We start from the raw sequence: 19,405 nt of genomic DNA on the forward strand, positions 1-19,405 counted from the left end.
GCCCTGGCATTTTTATGTTTTATTTTTGAGACAGGGTCTCTCTGTGCAGCTCTGGCTGGCCTCTGCCTCCTGCCTCCTGCCTCAAGCGGGGATCAAAGGTGTACACTGCCACACTAGGGTGTTTGTGGGGTTTTGCTTTAGTTTTGACAGCGTTTCTTTCCTATCCCAGGTTGGCCTCCGATTCTACAGGCCTCCTACCTCTGCCTCAGCTCTGGGATCATAGGTGTTTACCACCATGCCCCGCTGGCCCTGAGACTCGAATATTAGTGTGAGATAAGACAATTGAGTACGGCTGTCGATGCTGCCTCTGGGAACCATACTCAGTGTGAGTTGAAGACACAGACACAGTAAAGACTCAGTGATGACCCAAAAGACACTGGAGTCCTGGCTGTCTGTTCCTATACATTCACCTGTCTGAACTCATACTGCCCTAGCCCTGGTCATTGTAATGGTCAAGACACGATGACTCCCAGATACAGTGACCGTCCTGTAATCCTTCACAGAAAGGAACAAAAATGCCTGGAAAAACAGTTAATTCCAGCACTGGCACAGGAAGTGTTAATGGGGGAGGGGAAGGAACTAGACTATCTTGTTCCACTGTGAACAGGCCAAGAAGCCAAGGGATGAGGCTTGTGCATCCCAGAGGCAGAACTATGAACACACGCAGAGGCCATAGCTCCATGATCGCTCCTTGTTACTGGAACTCCTGGTGATTCTAAAACACACAGCGTGGAGCAGGGACCCTCTCTGGTCTCAGGTGGAATATTTAAAACTGTGTCACAAAGGGAGGAAGTTTGTGTAATTTGCCTTTCCCATGCTTACCGTATCTCAGGGCAAAGAGAGCAAAGAGGAATTCGTTGGCAGAAACTTGTCAGCTAATCAGTGAGAGGAGCAGGAACTACGGACAAACAAAATCGACCAGTCTGAAAACTCTGCCGAGGTGCCTGCTCTTTGTGATGTCGTGGGTAGCATGCCTCGGGGGTAACGCACAAGAATATCATCAAAAGGCTGCCCCGAACACCAGCCACATCCATCACTGTGGAGGAGGGATGGCAGACATGCTGACTCTATGGGACATTATCCATAGACTCCAGCAGGGAGTCCCAGCCTTGGTGAGCTAGTCACCAAGGACTATGGCAGCAATAGAGAGAGAAGAAGGCACCAAAAGACAGAGGAGATACGCCAGCCGTTCCCGCCCACAGACCTTGTTGGGTATCAATTCGGAGTTGTCAAAAACCTATCAGGGAGATCCCAGCTCCAGTCGGTCTCTGATGCAATCGGGGAAAAGCTGTGTGTTGTTCTACTTCCCATCTTGGTCTCTCAGCTTTTGTCATTAAAACACATTGAGCTATCTACTAAAATATTTACAGATGAAGCGATAGCGTGCTGGCTGAGTTTCGCCCAACCCAGAGGGGGAGGAGCGAAGCCAGCCTGGCCTAGAATCCGCTCCTGGAGAGGCAGGCGTGAGTCGACAGGAGCCTCTGATGCTTTCTGCTTTGTTTCCGTATATATTCAAAATCTTCCATAATTAATGAATAAAAGAAAACTGCCAGGAGAAGCCCATACACTGTCAGGGGAAATACCATGACTGCCTTAAGAGTTACCAAGGAGGGTGGTGGTGACCTACACATTTAATCCCAGTGCTTGGGAAGCAGAGGTGAGTGGATCTCTAAGTTTGAGGCCAGCCTGGTCTACAAAATGAGTTCCAGGACAACCAGGACTACACAGAGAAACGCGGTCTTGAAAAGTCCCACCCCTTCCCTTAAAAAAGTTACCAAGGAGTCGGATGAGATACCTCTTTGGGTAACACGGATAAAAGAATTGTGGTCATGTTCCTAGGATGCCAACAATGTGTCCTACAGCAGAATAGCCAAGTATGCAGTCAGACACTTTCCTTAATGATCTAGCACCCTTAGAGTCCCCCAATCCCTCACCCTCATAAGCTCTGGCTGGCTCAATGCTGTGCACCTTCAAATTGCTCCAGTGGGGCGAGTGCTCCAGCAGCCCTCCTATGCCCTGCCCCTGGCCTGGACCTGCTCCATGGATTCATGGGGACGGGCTCTGGGCAAGCCGGCCTGAAGCGCTCTTCCTATGTTGCTTTCCAGTAGCCTTGGCTTCTGTGAGGATCAGATCAGCTCTGACAACACGCGTCGGGGCCATAAGCACGGGCTCTGGAGTTAGCCAGGTTGGCTTAAGTCCTCATTACTACTCTCGATACATGGTAGGACGACTACCGTGCCTCAGTTTACTCATCTGTAAGACCAGGAGGACGTGGGAGTTACGAGAAAGACCAAACATGAGATGAGACTGGGTTGAACCTGCAAAAGCTCCTGTTCTGCCCAAAACCACCTCCTCCTTACTCCAAATGTCAAGATCTGGCCAGCAGGAGCCAGGAGTGGACGGCCCTCAAACAACTGGGTCCCAGGGTCTTCCCACTGTCCCTCTGTATGTAACAGTACAAACAGTTTCAGATGCCTATGAGGAACTCCGAAAATTCTGAGTCAACTATGCTTGATTTATGACAATCTTCCCAATTCTCATAGACTAGGTCACTCCTTTCCCAGACTCCAGCTGTTTCCTGACCCCATCTGCAAAGCACAGGCCAGGGCTGGGTTTTCTGAAGCAACAGGCAACAGACAGACAAGACACACGTTCAGAGGGAAATGTCATATGGGGGCATCAATGTTCAAGTCCATATATTGGTCCAAGCCTTTCTCTGCACACGCCTCTGTTCACACCTACCCCAACACATGCATATATTCACATGTGTCTGCCCCCATCCGCACCCGCCCCCAGGCACACTTGTCCCATGTCCATACCATAGCAGCTCCAGCTCACCCTGCCTCAGGCCCATCCCCTGCAACCCATAAGTACTTCCTCACACTCACGAAGGAAGTGCTTTTCCAGTAAGGCGATTTCCAGATGACCCTTGATCTCATTCAGCCGATCGAACTCTGTCCTGTTGAAGTCCTGCACACCTGCCGCCATGATGAGGGTCCCTGGACCAGCCTGGAAAGAGAACACCAAGAGTTCAGAGGGCCACACAGAAGCAGCCTTGCCTGATCCCAGTTGGTTTTAGGAAGCCTCAGAGCCTCGGTGTGGCAGTTGCAAGACAGATCACAAGGGAAAGTATATTATGGTCAAAATAACGGCCAGAGGCTCCTCACAAGCATTTTCCTGAACATTTGAGACAAGGAAACACGGGCTCTACAACTGCGTACCAGCCTACCCACCCACCTCGAGATGTTAGACAGTATGGATCTTCTCAGTCCTGACCTGAGGTCTTAACAAATAACACACATACACAAAAATCAAAACCCTCTATGAGGCCTGGGGAGACTGACACACAAGTATGAAGACCAGAGTTCGGATCCCCAGAGCCTTCACAAATGCCAGGTGGGCATGGTAGCCTACACTTGGAATCCCAGCCTCAGAGAGCAGAGGCAGGGAATCACTAGAGCAGACAGGCTAGCAAGACTCACAATCACTGAGCTCTGGGTTTGATTGAGAGATCCTGCCTCAGTGAATAGAGCAGAAGATTAAAGGAGGATGATCCCGGACATCGACCTCGTGCCTCCACGTGCACGCATGTGCACACGTGCACACACACGTACACCTACACATGCAAACACACACATACCCACTTAACAATGAAAGGGGGGGGTCAAAACACTAAATAGAGTGTTAAACTTGGTTTCTGTTGTTTTGGTTTTGAGACAGTCTCATGATACAGTCCAGACCAGCCTCAAATTCACTATCCTCCTGCCTCAGCCTCTCGAGTGCTGGGAAAACCTTGTGTATTGTCACGCCACACCAAATCCTTCCTGTTGGGTCTCCAGGGAGCAAATTCTACCACTGTCCTGTCCTGGAGGCCACGAGCTATCCCTAGTCACAGTGCCCACAGCCATCGTCATAGGCGCTGGGTACAGCTATGCATCCTGCTGACGCTCCACCCAGCTCCACCCAGCACTGCACAGCACTGCACAGCCTCTCGGGCCAGTGGGAATGCACATGGTCATCCCCACAGTGGCACCCTGCTATTGACATGGCAAACACACATACACACACACACACACACACACACACACACACACACACACAAATGCCTTGCAAGCAACAGAGGGGACCTGGCCACCTTGCTTGGGTCCCCCAACGTCTCCTAGGCAATAACAGAACATATGTGTAGGCAAGCCGACTGGGTTAGCTTGTCGATATGTGTACCTTTCAGGAGATATAGCCTGGGATGAAGGAGCTGGAAGACACAAAGCCCCCCAGTCCATGGATACCCTGTCTGCGCCCCCTGGCCTGCATTTCCAGCTTTGTTTCCCACAGGTTTACACAGACATGGACCAGGCCCCCTGGTACAGACAGTGGCATATGAAAGTTAAGGGGCCCTAGGGTGTCACTCCCCAGCTCAAGGCTGACAGATGAAATCCAGCTTTGAGGTACCTGTTCTAGAAGAGCTAGGAGTATCCCAGTGCTCCAAAAACCCTGTCTAGGACAAGAAAACTCCCCAAGAGGATATGCATCCACGCCTGTGTTCCAGGTCACATAGCAGTGGATCCCAAGAAAGCTCACAATCAGGTGGGAAGCGAGATGACCTCCAGCCCAGAACCACCAGACAGACATCTGTGGTGGTTCAGCTCCAGCCAGCCCCAAAACTAAGCATACTGAGCCAGGAGAGAGCCACTGAGTCTGTACTGGCCTGTGTGCAGGACTCCATATATACAGGCTATCGGACCTGGAGGCAAACCCCAACATGGCTGCCTGTCTCCATCCCTTCTCAATTCAACTACCCCCTGAAACGTTAAAGGTAGCTGGGTAATCAGATGCCAGGAGTGGTTGTTTGTGAAGGGACCACGGGGCTCACGCAATCTCAAATGCAAACTTCAGGATACAGGTAACCAGCTCATCTCTAACCCAGCTCTGGGCTGTGGTGTCTGCCATCCTGGTGAGCACCTAACTCCTAACTTTGCCCTGTTATTATTACCACCTATTGCTTTACTCCCTGAACAGATAAGCATACTATATTTCCCCAGGAAGCTCTACTGAGGCTGGTTCTAGCATGTGCACCCCAATTTCTTTGTCTCCAACTCCTCTTCTCTGGCCCTCTTGTCTAGGCACCTTCCAAAAGTTCTACTCATTCCTCCTGTGTCTGAGTCACGCCTAGCCTCCCTGCCCCCGGGCGCACTCAGGCAAGGCCTATCTTAAGAACGAGGTCATCAATGTTGAATTGAAATGGGATTCAGGAATCCAGGAGCTCTTCAGCCTTGTTCCTGCTCCATCTCCAAGAAATGCCCCACACTCTGACTGTGGTCTGGGCTAGCCTACAAGGAGGTTTGTTAAATATTTCACTTGCTCTGCTCACAGGCACCAGCGGGCTTACAGCAGGAGTATTATGTTGAGTCCGAGGCCCCATTTGTCAAGGGACTGACCCTATGACGGGAGTCTTAGGTGAGTCAGGCCATAGGAGTGGGTACAGCCCATTCAGGATAACTGAGGCCCTGCCCTGGAGATGACTGGCTATTACAGTTACATAGCAGAGAAGACCCCACGAGCAAGAAGCAAGCTCTACCCAGCACAGAACCATGCTAAGGGCTTGCCTCCTCTACTCCACTCTCGAGTTCTGCCCTCCCTACAACCAGTTCCTCCCGTGATTTCCTCATGGGATGATGGAGGGGAGAGGGACCCCGGGAGTCCTGAGAAAGCAGTGGACTTGATCTGTATCGCCTGAGAGATTTGGTTCAGAGGAAGGACGCTAACCCTGGGAGAAGACAGTGGAGAGCTATACGCCCCAAGCAGCCAGCTCTGGGATGAGAGTGACCTTCCTCTGCTGGAGCTGTCACTTGGCTCCACACAGTCCCCACATAGCCTCGCTGTAGGGGCTGAAGAAGAAAGTTAGGGACCATCAGCTGTTAGTGGGAACAAAGAGAGGATGTGTACCCATGTCTCTGCATCCTAAGCCCTTGCTTTGACCACTGGGGGAATGCCTTGGAGTGGGGTCCTAAGATAAACTTCTCTAGACGAGAATTCACTCCCATGGCAGGGGGGGACGTGGAGAGAACCCAAGTTTTTTTCCCCCCCCCCCGAATCAAAAGATAGCCACCTATCAAATGCCAGGCATGGCACAGTCACCCTGGCATTCCTTATGTCCTGTTTATGTGTGCTGGTCCCTCTAGCAGCAAGATCAAGCTTCAGATCCCTGGCTGGGGTTATGATGGGACCACGGGATCCTGGAGCCTACAGGTAATGCCAGTTTTCAAAGCAGCCCAGCAGACCAACCAGATTCAATGACGTTACACTTCTCAGCCTGTGAGGCCAGGAAGGGTGAACCCCAAGTGATGGGGATAGGAAGGAAGCTTGGAGAGGAAACAGTACCTCCCAGCCTCTAAGCCAACCTTCCCAGAAGAGGGCTGAGTAGGCACACAACAGACAAGCTTGAGGGTATGGTGCAGAGACTGGCAGGGAAAGCAGAGGGGGCCAAAGAAAGGCCAGTCAATTTGATGGGTTCAGCAAGCTCCTGCCAAAGACAGCCAGTTCATCCCTAGAGGGCCAGCTACACTTGAATACTCATTTACATCCCTGAATGGATATCCTAACCCCTGGCCCCGGGGGTGGGGGGGGGGGGTTGGGGGGGTGGTTCTAATCAGCATCAATTCTGGCAGCCTCAGGGCAGAAGAGGTCGCAGCTCAGGGGAGTCCCCTGACTCTATAGCAGCACTGAAGGTAGGCCCCAAGAGACTTGGCCAAGTGATCAAGGTCTCTAACAAGGGTGGCAAGGTCCCAGGGTACTGTGCTTAAGTTCTGGTCAGAATCTTTCTGCAAGCTTCAGACTCAGGAGGAGTAACTGTGACCTGGGAGCCAGGAGCCTAGACATAGACTGAGGCTGGGAAGAAACCACTGTAAATTTACATAACGCAGTGAGTGTAGAGACGACCGTCTCTCTCATGATAAAAGGCAGATAAGCTGAGCTGTCTCTTTTGCCTGAGTTAAGTTAGCTGACACAGGAGTTGGAGGAAACCCTAGGCAGAGGCACAGGAACACGGGCCTTTAGGCCAGCCGTGGGGATGAAGTACTTTGTCTGGAGGAGGGCAGCCTCTGGAGGCCTCCAGCACTTTCCTGTGACTCCCAGACCCTGCAATACTTCAAGCTGGAGGGCACCAGTGTCCCTCAGTGGGGAGATCACTGAAAGCAGAAACATATTCCACAGTGGGAGCCTGAATGCCTGCTGAGGGAAGCAGCTGGACGATCTCAAGGGTCTCCACAGAGCACTGGCTGATGGGGCATCTGTGCCACTCAGACCTCGGGAATCCACAGACCCCCACACACGGGAGTGGAAAATGGCCTCATTGCCTGTGGAAAACAGCATAGCAGTTCCCTCGGAAACACAGGGCCTCCATGTGACCCAGTGACTCCAGATGCAAACAGATGTTTGGGAGAAACTATATTCCCGGTTGTTCTGTTGTTTGTCAGAGCCCCAAAGTGGAAACAAACCTAGTGTCTACTGGTTTGTGCATAGATAAACAAACGTGGTCCATCCAAATCATGGGGCTTGTATTATTTATTTATTTTAAGGTTGTTATTGTTTTGTTTTATTTTTGAGACAGACTCTTGTTATATAGGCATGGCTGGACCAGTACTTGCTATGTAGCCTAAGATGGCCTTGTGGTAACCTTGCTTTTTAGCCTCTTGAGTGCTGGAATTAGACATATTCTGACATTCCAGAAAATCAGGCACGTAGATACACTTGGGAGAACACAGGGCCTTGCACATGCTAGGTAACCTCTCCATCGCTGAGCCATACCCTCAGCCCAAACCACAGGTCATTATTAAGTCACAAAAAGGAAAATGCCAGACACCAGAGGCTACACCTGAGCCAGTTATTTTACAGGAAAATGTACAGGATAGGTAATGCCAGGCCATGAAGTGGTTCATTAGGAAAAGGCACTTGCAGGCAAGCCAGACAGCCTGAGTTTGAACCCTAGGACCTATATGGTAGAAAGAGAGAATCAACTCCCACAAGTTGTACTCAGACCTCTAAAATTGACGTCACGATGAATACAGAGAACAGATGTATAGATAGATAGATAGATAGATAGATAGATAGATTGATAGATAGATGAATGGATAGATAATAGATGGATAGATAGATGATAGATGGACAGACAGGCAGGCAGACAGACAGAGGCTGTTCTTGAACTCACATAGATAGATAGATAGATAGATAGATAGATAGATAGACAGATAGAAGCTGTTCTTGAACTCACAGAGATACCTGCCTTTGCCTCCCATGTGCTGAGACTAAAGGCATGCACTACTATGCCTGGAAAAAAAATTTAAGAATACGCAGTGCCACAGAGACACAGCAGGCCAGTGGTGGGCCAGGTAGAAGCTGAGGAATCACCAATGACCACTAAAGCATGCACAGTCCTTCTTGGTCTGCACAATAGAAAACATACACTGGAGGCCACTGAATCTGACTGACACAATGGCCCCCGTAATGCTCATGGCAATCCTCATGGGGTGCTGCTATTAGCCTGGCATCAAACCAACAAACCACTGAGGTTTCCACGCTGGTGCCTGGGCTCCCAATCACTCCGTGAGGCTGCACAGAGCAAAAGGCCACCTGACCCCCAAGGAGGAACGGGACAGGTGTAGGAAAATAGTTACCATTGTGTGTCCTGACCTGGAGTCCCTGGGGAGAGACCCCAGAGCAGGGTCTACACAAAACACAACCAAGTCACGACAAAGGACCCGGCCCGGTAGGAAGCCTCTGAGTCGCTAGTTCATGGGTGCTGATACCTACCTGCATGGGAACAATGGGTCAACTAGTATTACCTCAAATCAGGATAAACACCAACATGAACCCTTTTTAAACTGGGTATTGGGGGGTGGGGATGGGTTTAAGGGCAAACAGCATCACCTAGTCCCTCTTCAACCAGTAACCTGGGACTCTACACAGTGATCTGAGCTAGGACCTGTTTTTCCTTCAAGGCTGAACTAACAGAGATTCCCCATGATTCCTGGCACCCAGGTTCCCCTGGTGCAGTTTCCCCACAGAGCTCCTAATGCCAGAAGGTACAAGAGCCCAGGTCCCAAGTCTGACCTTGGTGAGACCTCTGCAGCAGCTTTTCCCAGCTGCAGCTCAGGAAGTGAAGCCTACCTCCCAAATCAACACATCCCCCAGAACCTTCCTGCCTCACAGGGGGTTTCCTACACATCAGAGGTGGTCTATCCGACTAGCACCATGCCCTGGCGAGTCCCTTCTTGCTCTACATTCTCCAAGCTAGTCACCCTAAAACAACCCAGCTTCAGCACTGACCCCCCCTCACCAGGGCTCCTAGAATCCCCTAAATCCAGATGTTCCCCCTCCAGCTAAGTGCTCCACACCCTGCGATTTCCTCTCCTATTTCTTCAGAGCCAGCCCAGCAACATGCACCTTCTGGGCTAACTCCCTTCTACCTAAGATCACTACAACACACACCAGGGACAGACCTTCTCTGTGACATCAAGACAAGCAAAATAGGATATGCAAATTTTAAGGGCACAAGCTTAGCGGCCCTCTCTAGCCACCAGGTGTCCCAGCTCTACACCAATGTCACCCAAAGTAGCCACAAGAACCTGTCCTAGAATAATATGTCACTCCCTACCTAAACCTTATCATCAACCAATACCCAAGCCTGTATCTGCCATGAGGGTCCCCAACCATGCATGTGGCCATGGGCTGAGGCCACAAACTCAAAATCTTCTGGCAACCCCATACCTAGCTATGTCACCAGCAGGAGGTCCAGGGCTGGTCAGACATCCCGGGGTGGTAGGTCACATGGGATAAAAGCACCTATGGTCTATATTACAGGAAAACTCTTTCAAACCAGATTCTAGCTAGACCCTGCAGCTGCTAAGTAGCCAAGTGAGGCTATGACCTGGGGTGGCTATCCCTGGAGACCATATGTTGTAGGACAGTCGATCCCACTGTGAACCCCAAGATTGTGTTATTTACTGAAAAACCCTATTTCTAGTTGTGGTGTGGTTCAGCCCTTAAGACACACCTTTAATCTCTCTGGCTGGAACACAGATACACCTTCAGTACACATCTTGGATCCCAAACAATGAAGGTAAAGTTAGTTTGAAGAAGGAAGCACCCATGTTCAAAAGTGATGCCCAAATGAGTGACAGAGAAAGTGACAAATCAGAGAAAGATTTGACAGAATAGGATACTCCCAATACTTACGAGGAAAGAGAGGCTACTTAAGAGAGAGCATCGAGGAGAGAGAAAGGGAGAGAGGGAAGTTTTACCAGGACAGTTGTACAGAGGTTGCAAAGAGAGAACAAGCTAGACACAGGTGAAAACAGAAGAACCAGAGAAGGAGAAGGAGCCAGATGATTAGAACCATATTGCCCAAATTAGTATGAGGCCAAGCAGAGAAATTCAGCCAGAGACCAAGAGAGAAACCATATTGTATCAGTCAGCGTGGAGAGGAGTTTTGAGCCTGAACAGCTGAGTTGACCAGCCAGCCAGAGTTCAGCAAGAGTTAGAAAGGGTGAGCTTATTTGGTGGTAAGTCTCAGAGGCTGAAGACATTCAAGGCCTAGATTAGACTATATTGAAGCTAGAAGCTTCCAGGACGAGGCCTAGGTTAGCAGACAGAGGCAGTAAGCCTCAGAGACAACAAGGACTACAGGAGAGTAAAAGTCACTTTTACACCCATATACCACCCTCTTCTCTATAACTGCCTCATGTTACCTCAGACATGTCCGATTCTACCACACAATCCTGGCGCAGATGGGCAGGCGGAGTGACAGCCAAGACAAACCATGCTTCAACATCTGAGTAGGTTCTTTTGGCCACTGAACCCAGAATCTCATATCTTCTGTGTGTGTGTGTGTGTGTGTGTGTGTGTGTGTGTGTGTCTATAGGCACACACATGTGCATGTATATATGTATGCATGCATGTGTGAGAGTGTATATGTGTGTATATGTATACGTGTATGTGATTGTATGTGTATATTTGTGTGTTCCTGCATGTATGCATGTATATGCATATGTGTATATGTATGTTTAAGGGTATGTGTGTGTGTGTGTGTGTGTGTATGTGAGTGTGTGTGTGTCAATTCTTGTCCCTGAGATGCTCAACCCAAAGGTTCTCATCTTGCCCAGACCCATGGCTTCCACACCTCCACCCCAGCACTCGACAAGATACCATTAAGTATCTTGTCAAGTCTGTATTACTCTGCATTGTCACCTGCAAAACAGGACACACCAAGCTAAAAAGCACGACCCACCCCCTAGACCAATAGCTAACGGACTAGCCATTGACTTTAAACTCTGGGAACAGCACCAGCCAAACACACCGGGAGGCTGGATAGGAAAGCAAGTGGCCCTGCCCACCTGGCTAGGCCCCATAGGGCACACAGCCAGGCTCTTAGGAGGCAGCGCTAGTAAATTATTAATCTTGCCATGAGCAGTACACAGTCACCATTCTATTATGAACCATTAATAATACAAGAGCTAAGAGAAGGCCAGTGATCGCAGTCACATCTGGAAAGATTACCAGGCTTGGGGTGGGGGTGGGGGGCTGAGAGAGGAAAACCAATGGCCATCAAGTACACTCAAGGTGCTGGGGTGCTAGGGACGGAGGCTGAGTAGACGTGCACACCACAGCCAGCCTGAGACTCAAGAGGCCTATTCAGAGGAAAGACTGCAAGGTGCTTACTTACCCAGCTCTATTCTGCACTCCTCCAAGCTCTGGAGGGCAGGGGTCCTTGGTTTGTTCACACCAAAGCCTTCCCCTGGCTAGGGTTCTCTGGTGATATTTGATGCCTGGACAGAGAGCTCCCTGCCACTGGCCACTGTGTGAGTTAGTGAGGGCTCAGCCAGTGGCTGGGTCAGTGACATACATCCTGGCACAGGCAGACAAGCTGGGAGCCAGTAGCTTTCAGATCAGCCACACCCTACCCCGTCACTACACCAACACTGGTGGGGTGGCAGCCAGGCTACAACATTGAATTTATATGACAAGTTTCCCAAACACCCAGAAAAATAATACAGCTTCTAGACAAAACTTTTTCCAGAAGTCCCACCTAGACAAGGGCCTGCCTGTCCCAGTGGACTCTGTGGGTTGTGGTAGACAGGCAACAAGAAACAGAATTGGGCTTCTGAGCATGTCCAAACAGTCTGGTCAGGCATGAATCTTCCCATGTCCATACTCAGCTTGGACACCTATGAACTGGGTCTAATACCCCTCGCCCTGCCCCACTGCCCACATTGAGAGATGTAAAAGACTCAGGGCCTGGCATACTCACAGGGTCCCTGAGCTCCTCACTGTCCCGGGGCGAGGGCCGTGGCGTCTTCAAGGGGATCTCGTCTCCACACTCGGTGTCCGAGGCATTTGGGGACTCGGCTAGATCAAGGAAGTCCTCTCTCTTGTGGCCTCTGAACCTGATCCTATCCAGCCTCCTGAGCATGTTCAGCACGGCACTCCTCGGCCTCACCTGGACATGACGGGGGGGATCCCTGAAAGAGAATGGCGAATGTCACTAGCTGCTTGCTGTCTGCTGCTGCCCCCGCCATGTTTAATTCCAGTTCCATATTGAGGCTGACAGTGAGCACTTAGCTCGACAATGAATGGCCAGATCTGATCAGACCAGACATCACCCAACCATGGACAACCTGGCCAGCTGCTGAGGGTCCTTCTGTGCAAAGTCCTAACAGCAGAAGAAAGCCTCCAGTTCTCAAGGGCAGGGGATCCTGATATAGATGGTCTTGCACGGGTCACCACACTGTAACAGATTTAAGGGTATGGGGTAACTAGAGCTGAGAAAGAAAAGGTTGACCACTCTCTAAAATGCTCAGAGTTAAGACTGGAGACCAGTCTTACTGCAGTACTGCACTCTGCCTGTAACAGTACCAAGGCTGGGTCTCAGCATCACTCCTGCCTCTATAGATTCCCTACAGGCTCTCTGGGACCTATGGAAAAATGGGCAGGGAATGACTCCGTCATTCTTTTGTCTGCCCAATTTTCCCCCTTCACCTGTGAACACTGGCTTGGCCTTGGAGGCCCAGCTCCTAAAACAGAGTCCTGACAGAAATGGATTCAGAAGTTGGGCAAAGGCGTCGTCCCACGTCCCACTACACACTGTGTGCTGCATGCAAGGCCCATGTAAATTAACAGACAATATGTACCAAACGATGGGCACCCCTGGAGGCTCATTCTCCACCTCTCTATCCTAACTGGATCAGGAGAGCCATGGCAACCTTCAAAATCCACCCCTGCAGGGGGAAGGGATGTTTTCCCACTGTGTCCAGCTGGCCTCATTCCCAGGCCCATAGCAGGGCTGGCTAGGCAGTAAAGGCCCAGCAGCTCCTATCCTACAGCTCCAGGTCTAAGGCTATACAGATCAGGACGCACAGACTGCCCTTCCCAAAGATCCTGCCCTGACATCTTTAAGAGCCGTAAAGCCGCAGAGTGCAGCACAATGATGCCGGTGGGTTCCAGCCTGCTCTGCCACTCACCGCCTCTCTGAGATGAGACTTTTATCTCTGAAACAGAAATGATCCCGACCAGGCCAAAGTATTCTGGGAATTCAAGATGACACATGCTGAGGGCCTGACCCCAGGCCTGGGCTTAGGCCCAGTAAACCACAGGATTGTTTTCACGCAAGGAAAACTGGGGGAGTGAACTGGGTCGGACTCTGTCCAGCAAGGGGGGAAGAGCTTCCTGTTTGGTACAGAAACACGGAAGCCCTCAGTGGACAGATAAATCATAGCCTGGACAGAGTCTTGCGACAGACAGGCCTGCCTGTCTCCAAGGCTCCCTCCTGCTCTCCTTGACATCAAGGCCCTCGGCAAGACTCACTAGTAATGGAACCCATAAGACCTCTGTCAAAACTGCTCTGAGGGTCAAGAGGGAATAGATCGGTTGTTTAAACGGTGGCCTAGCATGGACACAACCTTAGGATCAGTCCCCAGTACTATGGTGATATATGCCTGTCATCCTGGCACTTGGGAGATGGAGGCAGAAGGGTCGGAAGTTCAAAGTCAACGTCTGCTACATAGTAAGTTCCAAGCTAGCCTGGACTACGTGAGATCCTGTCAGGAAAGAAAGGAAAGCAAACTGAAAGAAGCAGGGGTTTGGGGAAGTGGGGGGGGGGGAAAGGAAGGAAAGACAAAGAACTTGCTCGTTCTAACCATTCTAACCACAGAGCAGTGGAGGCGTGCAGCCTATCAGTGGGGCCAAAGTGCGAGCACACACCAAGGGAAATGGAACCTAACCTACACCCAGCCCTAGGCAGTGTGGTGGATGGGGCAAGCAGTCACTCAGGGTGGGAGCAAATGCTAGCCACTAGGAAACTTAATCACATGCAGGAATTATGAATTTCAGGGGAACCAAAGGGACATTAAACTTAAAAGCATACACAATAAACCACCAGAGAAGAGATATCGGCCAGAGAGATGGCTCAGTGTAGTTAAGAGCACTAACTGCATCTCTAGGGGACCAGTTCCCAGAGTATACATTGGGGCTCACCACCATCCAAACTCCAGGTCCAGGGATTGGGTGTCCCCTTCTGACCTCCGCAAGCATCAGGCATGCCTGTGGTGCACACACATCCATGCAGGCAAAGCACGCTCAATAGACATAATATAAAATAAATAAATCTAAAAGAAATGTCTAAAGAGACTGAAAAATACATTCACAAAGTAAAAAAAAAAAAAAAAGAACAGAGACTACTGGACAAATGTAAAAATTAAAACCAAAAAAAAAAGTGCACACGTGTTTGAAAGTTAAAGCATACTCAATGAAGTCGAAAGACGCCACACCCGACGTGAAAGAGCAGTTCACATTTCCCAGGACTGCATAAATAAATGAGAACCGGAGAGAGTGCAGGGGGGATGGCAGGGAGCAGTGAGGAGACTACGTCCTAACTCACTCAAAAACTGGCCATGATGCCAAGCAGAAAACCAACGCACGCTAACACTGCGGGTGCTTCAGCATCCTAGAACACTGATGTCTGCAGAGCCAGTGGTCCATCCTCACTGTGTGTCACCCTTACCTACTACCAGCCCCATACAGGGTGGGGACAATGGTATGTCTATTGTGGCCTCATACAGGACACCAGCTGCAAATCACTATAGCCCTGGCGGTCACTGCAAATAGGTATGAGAAGAAACACAACCCCATCAGGGCTCCGGCTTAGAGTGGCTCCAGCAAGTCTCTCTCCAAATGCTCCACGGTGCCTTTCCATGGCTTTGTCCCAGCGATTTATTTACTATGGTAAGATGCACACACACCAGAGAATGTACTAAGGAAAGCACTTTTGAGGGTGCATTTGGTGGTGCTAACTACTATGTTCATCCATCCTAGGATGCTCTGCCATGTAAAACTGCAACCACCTTCCGTTGCTGAGCACAAGTCCCTTTCCTTCTTCGTCCTGCTTCTGGGGACTTCAGCGCCTATGGCTTTAATTTAGAAAACTAAGATCAGGGGTAGGGGAGAGGACAGAGGGTAAGGGAACTTGCTATACCGCATGAGGACCTGAGTTCAAATCCCTAGCACCCATGTAAAAAGATGAGCTCAGACACACATACACACACACACACACACCTGTCACCCTGATGCTGTGGGGGCTGGAGACAGAAGGGGCCCTGGGGCTCGGGTGGCTGCCAGTCTAACTCTAGTTTTAGTGACAGACCTTGTCTTGAGGGAATAAGGTGGTATGACAGAGGAAAACATCTGATGTCCTCCTCTGTCTTCTGCATGTGAACAGGTGTACACATGAGCATGCGTGTACACACACAAATAGAAAGAGAAGGAAGGAAACAAATAAGAACAAAAACAAAAGAGGTAGAAGGTCCCTCGCAACCTGATACTGACCTCCTTTTGTTCTGGGAATGGCCAGCCCTGTTCCTACTGCTAGAGGCTGCATGCAGAAAAAGCGGGGGAGGGACTGCCAAGATGCAGAGGCAATGGGCACCTGGATGCAGGAGCCTATGCACCCAGGTGGGCACAGGCTGAGCAAAGTAGAAAGCATGCTTTTACGTAGAGCTCTTGGCTCTCTGAAGGTTCATTCCCACAAGAAGGTTCCCCTGTCTAAGATCCTGCAGTTCCTTGGAACTAGGGCCAGCTTCTCCATTAAGCTTCGGCAAGCAAACGAGAAGAGGGAACCAAGGCCGCCCAGCAGCTAGGTTGTCAGCACCTGAATGGAAGGCACGAGAGGCTGACTACCCTGGGAGCTCAGGCTCCACGTCTCCTGCTCAGTTCCACGCACGGGGTCCTGCTGAGCTGTTCACACTGGCACTGAAGGCAGAACCAGGATGTGTAGATTCCCCCCAAGCAAGGGGAACCAGAGAGCCTCCTCCTGGCCCCACTGCTCTCCTTTTGGCCCCCCCTTAGGACCTTCAAAAAGGTGACCTCTTTGAGCTTCAGAGGGGAAGGAACAAAACCTAAGCTACCAGAGATAGGTCCCTTCTGACTTTCCCAGCCAACATACCCCAGGGACTGATATCTGCCACGCCCACATTGATATCCCCTGCTGGCTGGGACAGTATCTTACCCTCGCCAGGGTGACCATACCTCAACAACAGGTGCAAAGACCCTGTTTCCAGATGGACATGAACTAGGAGGACACTGTTCAACTCCACACAACCTGACTTACAGAGGAGGAAGCCTGAGTCAAGGCCGCCTGGGGCTGCTCACCCTCCAGGGCTGGGCCTCCATGCTAAAAGCAGGAGCATCACCCACCAACCCAACACTGTGCTCAAGTGCTGCTTGCTGCCCTGACTGCAGCTGCTGTATCTCCTCCACAGGCTCCTCCAGGCCTCCCTGTGTCCAACTGACCGCTGTCCCCAGGCCACAGAAAGAAGTGACTCTTCAACCTGTAGCCTGGCTGCTCTCCCCACAACAGTCCCTTTGCATGCATCCACATAGGAGCCCTGTACACCCCAGTACCCCACCACCCAACCCCCGCCAGAACTCTCTGCGGCTACCACACAACTTTTCCCCTTGTCCTGTCAAGGTCTTGTAGTGGCCCTTTCTGAGATGGGACAATTCCTTTGCTGGGTCCCTTAGTGCCATGAGTTCTTCACATGGGCCCTCTTCTCCTCCTCAGACTTCTCCCTGGGCTATACCAGACTCTGTCTTGACCAACTAACATGGAGGGGAATGTGTTTTTCTCTCCAGATCAAGACAGCTCCATACGAACAGTTGCTACCTGGAACTCAATGCCCTACAGTAAGTCACAGACTCCCTCAAGGCAGTGACAGACACGCAGAGTGCAACCCATCATAACATCAGCCGTGCTGTCAGCTGGACCATCAACGCACCTCTGTCTGGAAGGAGGCATACTTAAACACATCCCCAGCTACAACTGGTCAGGGGCATAGTTCAAGGATACAGTGACTACCAGTCTCAGAGCTGGTGTGTCAACAAAGGCTCTGAGTGGATGGTGCCCGCTGCCCAGGTTTTGATGATCCGGTATCTGCAGGTCCTAGCAGGGCAGGACAGTGGGTATGCTCTGCTCTCTAGGCTCTCCAGCTCAGGTGGCAAGCTGCCAGACTCTCAGCCCCTCTCTGCAAATGTGCTCTGGAATGCCACAGCACACTGCGCTGGAAAGCCGTTCAATGGCTTTCAGACACACAAAGGAGGCAGTGTGTGTGTGAGAGCCGGGGACTGGGGAACCACAAAGGGCTTTATTTCCCTTTCCAAGTCTAAGACTAAAAAAAATAAAATAAAAGCGGCTGCCAGCCTTAGCACTTGGCCTGAGAATGGCACTGGCTCACCTTCCCGCAGCAGAAAACTCCTCTCTGAATTCAAAGCTGGACTTAGGATACACTAGTCTGTAAACCCACAACTGACAAGCGGAGCCACAGCTGTACTCTTCAGCCCTCCTTATTGGGTAGCTCTCCCACAGATCCCCAGATATAAACCACATCCTCTTTCCCACTGGATGCTAACCCTTGCTCCTGCGTAACAATCCCAGGGGTCCCCAGCTGCCAAGCAAAACTGAGCCGCCTGGCCCTTGGCCAAATCTGTCTTCTTGGGAAGGTGGCCCCTAAGCCTCGAGGACTGTGAAGGGGGTTAGACTTCCCATGGTCAGACGACCGCATCAGATGATGTTGTGAAACACTGTCCTCTGGGCGGATCCGCCATTACCATCTTCAGCAGAGTGGCTCAGACTATTTGCAAGAGACCCTTTGCTCACCTTGCCTCACAGAAGAGAGTGGAGAAGGTCACTAGAGCCTCCTTTCGAATTCTAGGAACCCCCTCCCTGCACACATCTCTAGCTGTAAGTAATTCCACCCAAGCCGCACATGATCCTGTGGTCTGTGACAGCGTATACAAAGTAAGAGAGCTTAACTGAAAGGAAGCCTTCTCTCATGGAGAAACTGTCATCCATCTCTGCTGGGTTCAATTCCTAACATTCACATGGCGGCTCACAGCTACCTGTAACTCCTCTCCTGGGAGGCTCTAACGCCCTCTTTTGGCTTCTAGAGGGACTGCATGGACATGGAGCTCGGACATGCATGCACTCATACAAATAAAATTTAAAAAACAACAACAACAAAAACTCCAAAGCAATGATGAGATCAAACACATATACCTCTGTTTGTATTCAAGCTTCCAGCTCACGGATACTTTTTGGTGACATGTCCCCTTGGAGGTCGCCCACATACCCTTGCAGGCAGTGCCCCTACCCCACGCTCTCCGAGTAAGACCAATAAACTCATTGGTTCACCAACTCTTTCATGAGTTTCTTTGATCATGGTGCTTGTCACAGAAAATAAAAAGTAGCTAAGACAGGCTATGCTGCCTCTTGAGGATCTGAGATGAATATTGCCATCCTGTGCCTCTAGTACCAATTTAGGGACAGGGTCACATCTGCAAACACCCTAGCGATGGGGAAACAGAAGCAAGAGGCGATCACCTTCCACTAGATTGGCCCCAGCCATGTGGTGCGGTGCCAGGGACAGACAGCCTTGAAACCTGCAACCTTGGATGTATGATTTCAGTCACATGACTTCTCCATGCCCTGGGCTCTTCTGCTAGAAGATATAGCAAGTCCCTAACTCACATTGTCATAGAGGATGACCTGAAATGGCACCTGAAGGACCCAGCACCAGGTCTGACCAACAGTAAGGACAGTAAATAGCAAAGACAAAGACCTACTTTCCAGAAGGAGACCAACAAGTATTCTTTAGCTCCTCGTAAATCTCAGTATTCTTTAGTTCCTCGTAAATCTCCGTCACATAGCCACTGGGCACTATGGTGACCCTCCCATCTAGCAGGAGATGGAAGAGAGAGGAGGTGGTTCTGAGACTACCCTAAGACTGTTTCCAGGAGCTTCTGAGCAGCCTAGGTTGGGGGATACACGGACCAGGCATCAGGACAGAAGGACTCTGACACCCAAAGT

The 19,405-nt window shown here is 50.6% G+C and overlaps 1 protein-coding gene across 4 annotated transcripts in view; it reads right to left on the reverse strand.

The window, feature by feature from the left end:
• The window catches only part of Gramd4 (GRAM domain containing 4), a 74,470-nt gene that overhangs the window by 30,629 nt on the left and 24,436 nt on the right, over positions 1-19,405 (reverse strand). For 3 of the 4 annotated variants that reach the window (XM_028753740.1, XM_028753741.1, XM_028753742.1), the window contains exons 2-3: positions 12,302-12,512; positions 2,889-3,009 (exon numbers count right to left, since the gene is read on the reverse strand). In XM_028753740.1, the coding sequence (XP_028609573.1) occupies positions 2,889-3,009; positions 12,302-12,512 (332 nt within the window). Of the gene's footprint in view, positions 1-2,888; positions 3,010-12,301; positions 12,513-12,668; positions 12,727-19,405 lie in introns of those variants that run through there. The other variant, XM_028753743.1, reaches the window with a different exon arrangement.

The sequence above is a fragment of the Grammomys surdaster genome, unplaced genomic scaffold, assembly GCF_004785775.1.
Source record: "Grammomys surdaster isolate TR1022 unplaced genomic scaffold, NIH_TR_1.0 125953, whole genome shotgun sequence".
Classification (NCBI taxonomy): Eukaryota; Metazoa; Chordata; class Mammalia; order Rodentia; family Muridae; genus Grammomys; species Grammomys surdaster.